This window comes from Podarcis erhardii (genome assembly GCF_964252035.2).
Source record: "Podarcis erhardii genome assembly, chromosome: 8".
Classification (NCBI taxonomy): Eukaryota; Metazoa; Chordata; class Lepidosauria; order Squamata; family Lacertidae; genus Podarcis; species Podarcis erhardii.
The window spans coordinates 49,570,463-49,582,679 of record NC_138499.1 but is presented as its reverse complement, the minus strand read 5'-3'; the positions used below and the strand labels follow the sequence as shown (position 1 = coordinate 49,582,679).

General features: G+C 38.8%; 1 protein-coding gene and 1 long non-coding RNA gene across 12 annotated transcripts in view; one reads left to right on the top strand and one right to left on the bottom strand.

Annotated features, from left to right (window-relative positions):
* The window catches only part of LOC309348554, a 507,755-nt gene that overhangs the window by 326,073 nt on the left and 169,465 nt on the right, over positions 1 to 12,217 (top strand). The window lies entirely within an intron of this gene.
* Positions 1 to 12,217, bottom strand: part of PTPRM (protein tyrosine phosphatase receptor type M) — a 413,445-nt gene that overhangs the window by 252,792 nt on the left and 148,436 nt on the right. For all 10 annotated transcript variants that reach the window (XM_081873808.1, XM_081873803.1, XM_081873804.1 and 7 more), the window contains exon 3: positions 5,831 to 6,099. In XM_081873808.1, coding sequence (XP_081729934.1) covers positions 5,831 to 6,099 — 269 coding nt within the window. The remainder of the gene's footprint in view (positions 1 to 5,830; positions 6,100 to 12,217) is intronic.

Below are 12,217 nucleotides of genomic sequence, written 5' to 3'. Positions count from 1 at the left end.
CATTTAACTCTGGAATAACTGTGAGATAAAAATACTGCACCATTGTACATTGTACTACTTTACTATTGTACTAAATATCCAGATTGAGGACACTAGTTCATTTGCTATTCTGCAGGAAATAACATAGCTCATGAAACTTGTTTTTATCATATGTGAAGAGAGAGCAGCAGCAGCAGCAGCAGCACAGAAACTGTTTATCAGCCCAGGAAGGAAGAGAGGCTGCTGGGAAGCCAAGTGTTAAAGCAGAGCTTTCCAAACCATGTGTTGTGACATATTAGTGTGCCAGCTGCAGCGCGTAAGTGTGTCATGCGAACGCTCCCCACACTCCTCCCGGGGCTGGAAAAGGGTTAGTTTAACCTCTGGTTTGCTAGTAAAACTAAATTACTGTGTTGCGAAATGATGAATGTCTAAAAAGTGTGTCACCAATATGAAAAGTTTGCAAATGTCCGTGTTAAAGGGACAACATTAAGCAAGGTGACCCACATAAGGATAAAAGAACCACATTCAGGGCAGCAGAAGTGGGTCCTAAGGCTCACCAACAGGCAGAGATCAAAAAAAGGGGAGAGGCAGCAGGTGTGGTGGGTTGGAAGTATCCAGTGCCTGGAAGAAGCATGTGCAAAGAGATGTGCTGCTGCTGGCATGGGCAGGGCTAGTAAAGTTGGACGGCAGAGATGCAGACCTACCGGTCAAACTCTGTAAAGGGAATGAGAATCTGGGCAGAGATCTGAAATCAGGAGAATTAGAAGCTGGACCAGGAAGGCAGCAGAAGGGGCAGACCTTTACACAACATAGGTTTACTGGCCTATACTTCACCAGCTAGACGAAACAATGATAGGCAGGAGTTTAAGGATCTCTGGTATTAATTAGACAAGTGGCAGGCCATGGGCCAGTGGTGTGGCCTGCCACAATGGTGTGATAAGAGAGGATGGCAAGGAATGATCACTGCTGGCATACCAGCTGAAGCTAGTAGAAGACTCTCCTAGCCAAAGAGGTCACTTGGCCCTCTAGTGACAAAGATAGATAAAGGAACGTCCCAACGTGAGAACCACCACATTGTACAGCTGACTCGTTTTTTAGCTTGTGATCTGCTACGCGTATGTACTGCCGTCAAATCAGGTGTAACCTGCTACTGCATTTATGCATCTTATACTTCCTACCCAAATGCAGAACTTTACATTCACCTCTGTTAAGATCATCTTTAATCCTGTTTCTGTCTTACATAAGCTACACGAACCAATTTTGTGTCATTTAAAAAACAACAGCCCTTAAATATAATTGCAGAAACTGTCATGTTCTGCAGATTATTATTAATATTTATTATTATTTGTTAAATTTGTATACTGCTCTTCACTCACAAGATGCACAAGATAAAAACACAAAATACATAATAAAAATAAGAACCAAACCCCTCCCGAATAATTTTCCTTTTTGCAAAATTCAACGTATTTCTCCTCCCTGCGCACACTGTTCTGGAAGTTCTCCCAGGGGAACACTGATGCAATAAAGGGAGTCCTTGTATTGGCTTCTGCTGGTGGAATGGATTATTTCAATCCAGACCATTATTAATGAAAGGGCCAAGAGTTATTTAAGTATAACTGATCCTACACATGGTTTGCAACACTCTGCTTAGAAAAGAAAAAGAAAAAGGAACATGCTTAATAGTGACGGAAACATAACTTCACGTGGGCACATAGCAGGAAACAGTGTCTTTTTCAGAGAGCTGAAGTCAGTGTAATAGATGAGTAAAGGTCTATGTTGTGTACACACTTCTCACAGTCATCAGGTTTTTGTAGTCCTTCAAAGATCGATGAAACCCTTTTCACCAGAAGCAGCAGTGGGCCAAAAGAAATAGTTATGCATGCTAGAGGACATATCATATCTTTAGCCTGGTTGGCAGAAGTTTGAATCTGTATCTGCTAAGTCTAAGGGTTTACGCTCCATACTACACAGGCTCTGATATAAATGGATAGGCAGGCAACAACCATTCTGCATGGGGGGGGGGTGTTCCCCCATGCGCAAAGGTCCACCTTGCCTCCTTTTCTGGCCACTTCCAGTTTGTGGAAATGGACACACGTCAATTGGTCGTTGCTGGATTGTGTGACTGAACATTTCTTCCATATTTTTAATAGTGCTACACTAAAATCAGGTCCTTTATATACAAGATTTCTGTGTGTTTGCGTGCATGTGTATGGATACTTTATTTAAGAGAAAAGAAAGCTAACAAATCCTATAAATGTGTGATGTTTTGTGAAAAAATACTGTCTAGCATTTTTTTCGTGTTTAGCTGCCAGGTTAAAAAAAAGTTAACTCCAAGCTGTCAACTTTGCATTTCATCACAGTTGACACAACATCTTGAATGCAACATATGAAGCGCATTAGTCAAAATAAAATAAAGCTGTAGCAAACACGATAGTTGTTTGATTTCTTGAAAATTGTTTTGCTGCCTTATCAGTCAGAAAACAACTGGTTAAAAACACAAATTTCATTTGCTCATGGAAAGCTGTGTTGGATGTCTGCCTGAGAGATGTTTTACATCAGACTATCCCTCAGATGCCTGCCAAACAGGAAATAGGGAAGCAGTTTAACATTGCACTGTCCCTGATCCTCCCTGCTTCAGTGAAGAGCAAAATTAGCTTTTCATTCCTGCCACTTCCCCCTTCTCTATGAGAACAAAGAAGGGGGGCTGGCTTGCCACCCTAAATGCTTACTGCTGAAAATGTGCTGGCAGAGATAACTTGTCAGCTCTATAGAACAAAGGGAATAAATAGATTTACTTTCAATACATGACCTTACTTAGTAAACTTCTGCCTTTGTTTTTGCTAAGCAATTACAATTCCTGCAGTCCAAAGGTGAATTATACCTAATCATAAACTCTAATTCACAAAACTTATTTTAAAAAGAGAAAAGAATTTACTGATACCAATGTGGTTATTTAATGCAATTATGTGAACAGAAAAAGAAAATAATCCCATCAAACAAAAAAAGTTCACTGCCATTCTGGATCGTTTTTCTTGCGTCCCCTTGTCTCCATGTAGCACTTCCATGTGACTACATTTTTGCATGCATGCCACTTTCAAATTCACACTTAGGCTCATAAAGAAGAATTTATGAGGTTAATGTCAACTAGAGCACCGACATGAAAATGATTTAAAGTGAGCAAGATTGAAAATTGGGCTCATACAGTAATGAAGTTGTTTGTACGGGGTTATTTTTCAAGGCCCACGATCCTGAGCCCATTTATTTCACAAGGGCTTCTACTGCCTCACAGTAAATCAGTTCCCAGTTGGAACCAATATTGTGCTCTATTTTCGTTCTCAGATTCTGTTAGTATTTTTAGCAGCGGTGACTGAATCTCATTGATATGGCTTGAGTAAAGGGTCTGTTTACTGTTGGCCATGTACACATATATAAGGGGCTGCTGCTATTCTGAAGTCATGAACCAGTTATAGCTCCCTCTTAGCCTTTTCTCCATTCCAGGCAGTATACACTATGCCCAGGGAACATAAAAAATGAAAGCACCGTAATCCAGAGGTTACAAAAATAAATGTTTGGTATGTTAGTGGTGGCATTTTAGTTGTGTTTAATGCCTTGCTACAGCATATAAAGGAACATGGTAGATAGGCTAAGGTTTGCACAACATTTGCTAATATCAAACTAGGCGAATACATGGTACATTTATGCCAGTAATGAAGAGATGAGCTTAGATATGAAAACCTGTGGAGGATCTAGGTCCCTAAGTACCTCATTTACAGAAAAAGCTGTCGGGCTTGGAAAGGTTAAAGCTGTCTAGCACTAAATGAGACTCAGACTGCCATTCTAAGCACACTTCCTAGGGAGTAAGTCACACTAAGCTCAATGGGACTTATTTGCAAGTTCTGTACACATGCTTGGGATTGCACTACATGGAATCTACTAAACTAAAATGAATCTAGGTAACAGCAGATCTGCTATAGTCCCCTTTTCATTCAACTGCACTGAAATACAAAATGGATTTGTGACCACCATTCATTAGCACTTAAACACTGTAAAACAGCAATCTGAAACAAACAGGCACAAGCACATGAAAAGCCCCCTTTTATTTCATTTTGGGCTTGGATTTTCAGATTATAAAGGAAAGGGTTTATTTATGTGTTTGCTTTTCAGCAGCCTGTTTTTGCTCCATGTAAACGTGGAAGCAATGATTTAAGAAGAGAAGGCATGTAGTTTACTGCTTGCACGTGGGTATATGGAGCTAAGAATACAAAATATTGAGCAGACTGAACACAGTAGGGGTACTAACAACCTGTGGAGCTGCATAAATCATCCTACCGGAAGGTTATTTTTTAACTGCAAACTTGTTCTACACCATAAAATAATTCTTTGACATGGTAACAACTATTCTGCAGTGAGGGTGGCAGCAAGTGACAAGTATCTTACTCTAGAGAAGCAACCCTCCCAGATACTTAAAAAAACAACAACCATGGAGAGGATAGAAATTATATGGAACAAGATATAATTATAGACAAGGTGAGTTTAGCAATAAAAAGCCTTAAAAATGTGCATGCTACAGACCCAGATGGGTCTAAAATAGCCCTCCTACCATTATACACACACCAGCTACTTATGGACAACTTAGTCTAGTTTAGTGATGGAGCTCTAACTAATAAGCATTCTTCAGGATGGAGCAATTAGAACAAGTATTACTGCTAAGAAATAAAATAAAAAGAGCAAGTATCAGTTATGGAATTAAATCCAAAAGGCTAGATGAATTTGAAATTTTACATTTAAATGAACTTTATTAGCTACAACAAATATCCTGAAATCAAACAATAATTATGCTCAAAAGGCCATGCACACTGAGAATTAGCAGATATTCTAAGTATAGAAGCAGAATGTCTTCAGAAGTCTGACTTTGTACTGAACAGTATCACTTCTATTAAATAAATACTAGTGGGAGTTATTTGCCTATATGTTCCAGGGTGAAGCAAACACCCAGACACTAAAATTATTTCTTTGGAATTCATGATAATGGAATAACTTTAGTATACCAATCAACAGCTCATTTATTTATTTATTTATATTTGTATATCACATTTTGTTTAAATTATTTTCATTTGTTTATTAAATCTTACCCTTCCTCCCAAAGGACCAGAAGTTTCACAAGGGAATCTTACTATATGCATAAAAATGTAATGCTGTCATCACTCAGCCTCAAAATGCTACTAAAATATATACTTATCAATAATGATAATCCTATAGAAAAAGTAAAATGAACAACACATTTCAGTTGATGACAACCTTCCTGGGGCACCAAGTTCTCCTGTCACATACCAAGCTTGACAGGATGGAATTCCCACCTGGTGAGTCTTGTCTTCTTGGAAAGATGAGGAAATGTCTCTTCATCACTTTCTTTTACCTACCTGGGTTGTTGGAAAGTATTAACGACTCATTATACAAGAGTTTAAAATGTAAATGCTCTTGTCTACATCCTGAAATAACTTGTTTCCAAGGCTGCTATAAATACATAATCGATTAGCCTGCCAGGGATTGTTTTCAAAGGGAAATCACGAAAAGACACTGCTTTTACATGTTTTACCATTGGCCTGTTTTATTGTATGCATTTGTGATTTATTTTTATTCTTCTTGTAAGCCATCCCAAGAACTTGGTCATAGGACAGTACATGAGTGCCTTATCAAACAGACAAACAAACAGACAAACACATTGACTGATGTCAAAACTGAACCAAGTGCACACCTGTTAAATAAGCTTAGAATGCCTTATTCAGCAGTGAGTCACATGAAATATTTTAGTCTGTTTCATATATGTAAGAAAAGAACAAACAAGCAGTACCTGATAGAAATTTGGCCAAAAGGTGCTAATTGCCAATTCTACCCTGTTCCAGGTTCCTGTAGGACCTCCGGACATATTCCACACTGGGCTACCAAGCTGACCGTTGTTGACTTTCACATAAACATTTAATATGCCAGGATTGGATCCACTCTTGCTGGAAACATAAAAATTGAAATCGATGCAATGAGTGTCATTTTCTTTCAGGTGTGGTAGCAAAAGATGCGCTCTTTGTCCAAACTTTTCGGTGGTGTTCACCAACATGAAAGATCCTGAAGGAAACAAAAAATAAAAATAAAACCAGTCACTTGTTGAACAATTTCCTTTCCTCCAAGAAATGCATTTTTGTGCAACTAAAAAGAAGACATTACTAACAATGTTTTGCAATTGTTTAATAGCTTTTTTACAATGGTCTCAAAATCTAGAAAGACGCCAGGTTCAAATTAGATTGAATTAGTTTGAAAAGAGGCAGTTAACAATTAAAAAATGGATAGGTTCATTCCTGTGCCGATCCAAATTCATGTGGAGGTTTCAAAAGCTTAGTGTGCCCAGAAGAGAGCCAAAGTCAAGCACAAATGCCTTTTGCAACTGGCATTTAGAGTGCTCAATACAAGGGCAAAAGTGGGTGAAATCATCCATCACACAACACCTTTAGGGCCCCAGCTGTGGGGGGTGGGCTTTGCCTCCTCTATTCATGTCTTTGCAGTCATTTTAAATCTCCTCTATCAAATCTACTGGAGCAACAGTGCTTCACTAGGTAATACAGCTACCCCCCCCCCAATCCTCAAATCCCGAGTTTTGCTGGTAAAGTCTCTTCACAACTAAATGTAGCTCTACAGAGTTTCATGTCATGGGTGGGCTTCCTCCCATCCACCCTGCTTGGATTTCACATGGATCTGTGAGAGGTAGCCTGGGATTATGGAAGACTTGTGAGCCTTCCACAATCCTGGTTGCCTTTAACAAATACCGTAGGTGTGCTATAAGGAAAGGCTTGGGGCTAGGTAGATGGAATGTGAATCTTATTTAAATCCGGAAAGCATTTGAGCCCTCTGGGGTTCTCTTCCAAGTCCAAGCTTGTATAAGTTTCAACATCACATCAAAATCCCATATGAAAACTGGTGCTTCATTGAGTTCCAGCCTCCTCTTCCTGCACAGCCAGGAGGATGACATTTGTTTTCCTTTACAAGCTTCTTGTTTCATCTAAACTGGGATCATGACTTAGCATTAACTAGGTCTAGTTGCAGAGCAAGCCACCTTCAAACCACTGTATTTTATCAATACAGAAAATCTTTTCAAAGGGGTTTAAATTATTTGAAGAAAGTAGTACAAAAATGCAAGAGGGACAAAATTTAGGACAGTGGCTGTAAGAGGGAGATAAAAAAAAGATAAGGTTTTGGGTTAGTTTGATTAAAAAATAGCAGTGACAGATGAGTACACTGAGGAAAGGCTTATCAGGAAAGAGTGAAATTATTCAAAGTTCAATTGGAAATATCAATGAGAAACTGGATGAGCAAGACTAACTTCTGTTAGTGTTAAACCACAACCCTTGGAGTGTACAGAACGACATGCTTAAGAGAAAGCAAAGTGAAAAAGTTTCCACACTCCTTCTCTCACCCATGAAGGAGGGAAGGTGAAAGCCCACAAGCCCAGGAAGAGGCTTGGATCATGTATTCTAAATCATGGCCTACTATTATATCCTAAAGCCAATGGCATCTTCCTGGAGTGTATTTCTCTAGGAAGAGTGTGGTGAAGATTTGTAGTAGCACTATCTCAATAGACCACAATACCTTGCAGCATTCAATGATTTTAAAAAATGTTTTTTTTAAAAAAATTTAGCAATTGCTAAATATATATATAAAATACATCCCAGTATGGCCACATTTAACACATAAACGTCTACTTTCAAGCAAATAAAAGAGTGGGTTTACATCAGTTCTAATCTAACTACCCCTAGCATCTTGCCAAGATTTAAACTGAAAAAAATATATTATTATTTTCAAATAATAAGAATCATTTTTTAAAAATCATGTGAAGTAACTCTTTATGCGCTGAAGAAAAGGTCATAATGTGAATACATGTGCTGCCATCAGCTTTCAAAAGCTTGACTTAATGAGTAAACAATGTATGACCTGGAATGTATGGATAATAATCAGAGGAATAAGGCAAGACATTAACTGTCAAATCCAGCTTGCAAAAGACCTTTGAGACTTTCTCATTTAAAGAGAAAAAGCAAGTATTAAGGAACTTCAGAGTAAACAGAAGAAATCCTTTGGGCTCCATTTAGAGAACTGATGTGATTTGCGTTTTATAAGAAAAGTGAATCTTTAATGGGAACTAAATTAAGTTACAGTATGTCATTTAGATGAATTGTTTTAGCTGCTGAGTTAGAAAATAGACAATGAGTCTAAGTCATGAGAAAACAACTTACTGAATTTATGAATCTAAATTATTTTGGTGATATCATGCACTTTGACCAAAATACAACCATATCTAATGTCTTTTTAACCAGGTTTCAAAATCAAAATATCAACGCTTCTCCCCACATAAAAATTAACTCTTAAACAGCAATAACCACATGCAAGATCCACTGCAGACAACAGAGCACAAACAACATAACTGCTGGAGATCAAACACGTCCCCTTGTGCTTGTTCCAATAGACAACACATACACAATACACAAGGCAGTCAGCCTTGAAATGGCTCTGCTTCAGAAACCAAGCTAATAAATCACCAACTTGGAAAATGACCATTGGATCAACATCAACCCACTAAAGCCCTACACCATTAGATATGCCTACATTTTCTCATTTTTACTACATATCTAGTCTACTGTAACAGACATGGTACAACACAATATTTTGACTTTTCTCTCTCTCTATTGTCATTTGTGCAGATCTGTTGGCAAGTTGCTATGATTAGGAAGCTGCCTTAAACCATCAAGTCAGACCACTGGCCCATCTAGCTCAGAACTGTCTGCACTGGCAGGCAGTGGCTCCCAGGGTTTCAAGCTGGAGTCTCCCTCAGCCCTACCTGGAGAAGCTGGAGAGTGACCTGGTCCCTTCTGCTTGCAATGCATGTGTTCTACCACAACTATGATAAATGTTAAACCACCAGTGTGCTACAGTGGAGAGAAATGAAAGTCTACATAGATCCTTCCCAGACATCTTAAGATCTAAAAACACAAATAAGTTAGGAATAGGTCCTGGTGTGTGTAGTGGAAACGGATGTGCTTGTCAAGCAGCAATGTTCTACAGGTAAATGTAAATTAGAAAGCTTCAGTGAAAGCTTTATCAAACAAGTACTGTAGTGAGAAAGAGTTTGAAGGAGAAAGAAACTGATGAAACTAATAATACAAGTAAAGCTAGATGTTGAAGATGTTGAATGAGAAAAACGCTGCAGAGCAGAAAGACTAAAGGGATTTGAAAACCAAGAATACAGGGTCAAAGTAATTTCATGTCCCAGAAACTCAGAAGATAGTATCCCTGACTGCCAACAGGAAATGGAGAAGGTTTGGCTTAAAAAACTAAGAACTCTAGAAGTTATCCAACATTATGGGAGCAGATTTCCCCTTTCCCTCCTTCCCCCTAGCCCCCTCCCCAAAAAATCTGCTCCAGAGAGTCCCCCAACCCTTCAACTCAGATTTAGTGTACATGCAGAGCACTGCAGGGGAGAAAAGAGAAAGGAAATATCATGTTACTCAATAAGTCTGTTCCACTAGTGGACAGGCACAATTGGATACCATCTTCTGTCTTTTTACCATGTTCAGATGTCAATAAGACATTTTAAAAAATCATTATTATTTAGCCCTTACATCTTGAATTCCACCAATGAGAGAATTCCCATTGATGGCTGGGATATGTGGATCAGACTACCTAACCAAGCATCATTTTCTCTGGTTAGTACCTTCTCTATCTAGGCAACTATCCTGATTGTTTTCTTGCCCCTAACAAATTAAAATATCCATCTAGTTGTGGAGCATGTTAGTTTTAATGGTTTGGGGGAGACAATTTCCAACCACGTCTTTGTCACGGCTGTGCTGTGGAATGGGTGCAGAAGGCTGTAACCAAACTACAATGGAATTTTGGGGATGGAGAGACACAATAATACACATGTGCATAACACCATCTGTGCATATGCTCCAAGATTACATGTCTGGTCAGCACTCTTGGGAAACCATCTAGCTTTTTCAGAACACTCAGTGAGAAAGCTTGTAAATACCAAACTGTTTCCGAACTGAACAGAGGGAAGTTACACCATTACTATTAAAAATGTTCCCAAGGGACTACACATTATCAAGTGTTATAATCTTTTTATTTCTTCAGTGTAATTTTCTAAGCTGAGATAATATGTGTTCTGTAAGTGCTCCTCTGCATGATTTCAGGTGCTCTGGAAGCTAATTAAGATAAGTGAAAATGACATTACAATACTGCAAACGTCAAATTTTCAATCTGAACGTATGGCAGTATGAAAGACTCCCTATGCTTGTAACATACATTCATAACTAACCTAGTTTTACTATTACTTCAACATAGGCAGGAGAATTATGATAAGGGATGAGGACATTTTAAAATGAGATGTAAGTTTTTGATTTGTTCAGCTTTGTTTAATAAATACAAGTAAAATAAAAATGGTAAATTAGACCACTCTCTAGAAAATTTTCAAACCCAAACTGAAAGTTTTCTAGTGCAAATCATCCCAATGTGCAAAGAAAAAATTTCCACAAAACCCGCTTCATACAGATGCACCCATTTTTGAAAGTTCACATTGTGAAATCCACATGGTTGGTGCTGGATCCATGCGCTGAGAAGCTGCACACACTGTTGATTCATCTATGATCCAGTCTCCATGTGGACACTGTGAACCGATACTAGTGTGCATTGGGCCCATTTCGCACAGATGAAATATTAAACTTGATCAAATTAACTTTGACATTTAGCAGTATGTAACGATACTAGTTAACATATCTTTTTGAAAATATAAATTATGCAACTTACTATTCTAATCTCAACTTTTAAATTGCTTATTGACTTAGGTGCTATATTCATTATTTGTCTTGTAACTTTAGGAGCTTTCTGAAGAAACAGTTTAAACAAGGGCTTTAATTACATCCAAATAACCCCTGTTTATACAAATGGCTGTTTTCTCGGAAAGGCCATGAAATCCCCAATGAGGGCATCAGTAGCAACTCACTGTGATAATCAAATATTTGTATTATCTAAATGTGTACTCAGTAACTTGTGGAGTTTACATTTTATAAAGTTTACATAAGTTTATGGAAGTGAAAACAGGGTACTGTTTGTTCTTGGATATGTGATACCAATTAACTTTTAAAAAGTGGGGACTTTAAAATCGAAAATCGAAACAGAGCTTGTACAAAACGTGTCCAGAGGAGGGCAACCAAAATGGTCAAAGGCCTGGAAACGATGCTTTATGAGGAACGGCTAAGGGAGCTGGGCATGTTTAGCTTGGAGAAGAGGAGGTTAAGGGGTGATATGATAGCCATGTTCAAATATATAAAAGGATGTCACATAGAGGAGGGAGAAAGGTTGTTTTCTGCTGCTCCAGAGAAGCGGACACGGAGCAATGGTTCCAAACTACAAGAAAAAAGATTCCACCTAAACATTAGGAAGAACTTCCTGACAGTAAGAGCTGGTCGACAGTGGAATTTGCTGCCAAGGAGTGTGGTGGAGTCTCCTTCTTTGGAGGTTTTTAAGCAGAGGCTTGACAACCATATGTCAGGAGTGCTCTGATGGTGTTTCCTGCTTGGCAGGGGGTTGGACTCGATGGCCCTTGTGGTCTCTTCCAACTCTATGATTCTATGATTCTATGATTCTATGATTCTATGAAAATAAATACTGAAATCATATGCATAAATCTGAGGAACTAAATGCCACTCAACTTATTGGAACTCACATCTGACTAAATATACTGTTAAAGATTGGGGGGGGGGACCCTAAATCCTAGAAATAATAAATGGTAGGATTTTGATTATTTGGGATGTGATGAGAGAAATACAAGCTGTAGAGGAATTTCCTGAGTTATCAGATGAAAACAACCTGGCCAAGCTAGGGCCATACAGGGCCATTGAGGGCCACTGGCAATACAAAAGAACTGTCCTCCTCCCTTGCCCTGAGGTGTGAACAGAGACAGGGTGGGGTGGGATTGGCAGGTTGCCAGTGTAACTGAGTGTGCGGTGACAGGAGAAGAGTCTACAGCAAGGCTTGTTTGGAAGAAGAAGGAAGAAGAAAAGATTGGTATCTGTCTTCAGTAGGCTGGCTGAAGACTGGCTGCACTGCTGTGGGGGCAAGCTCCCCTTGAATGACCACGTTATAAGATCTGGACTCCCTCCATACAGACTGAAGGTGTAAATAGGTGCATAAACCACATTTC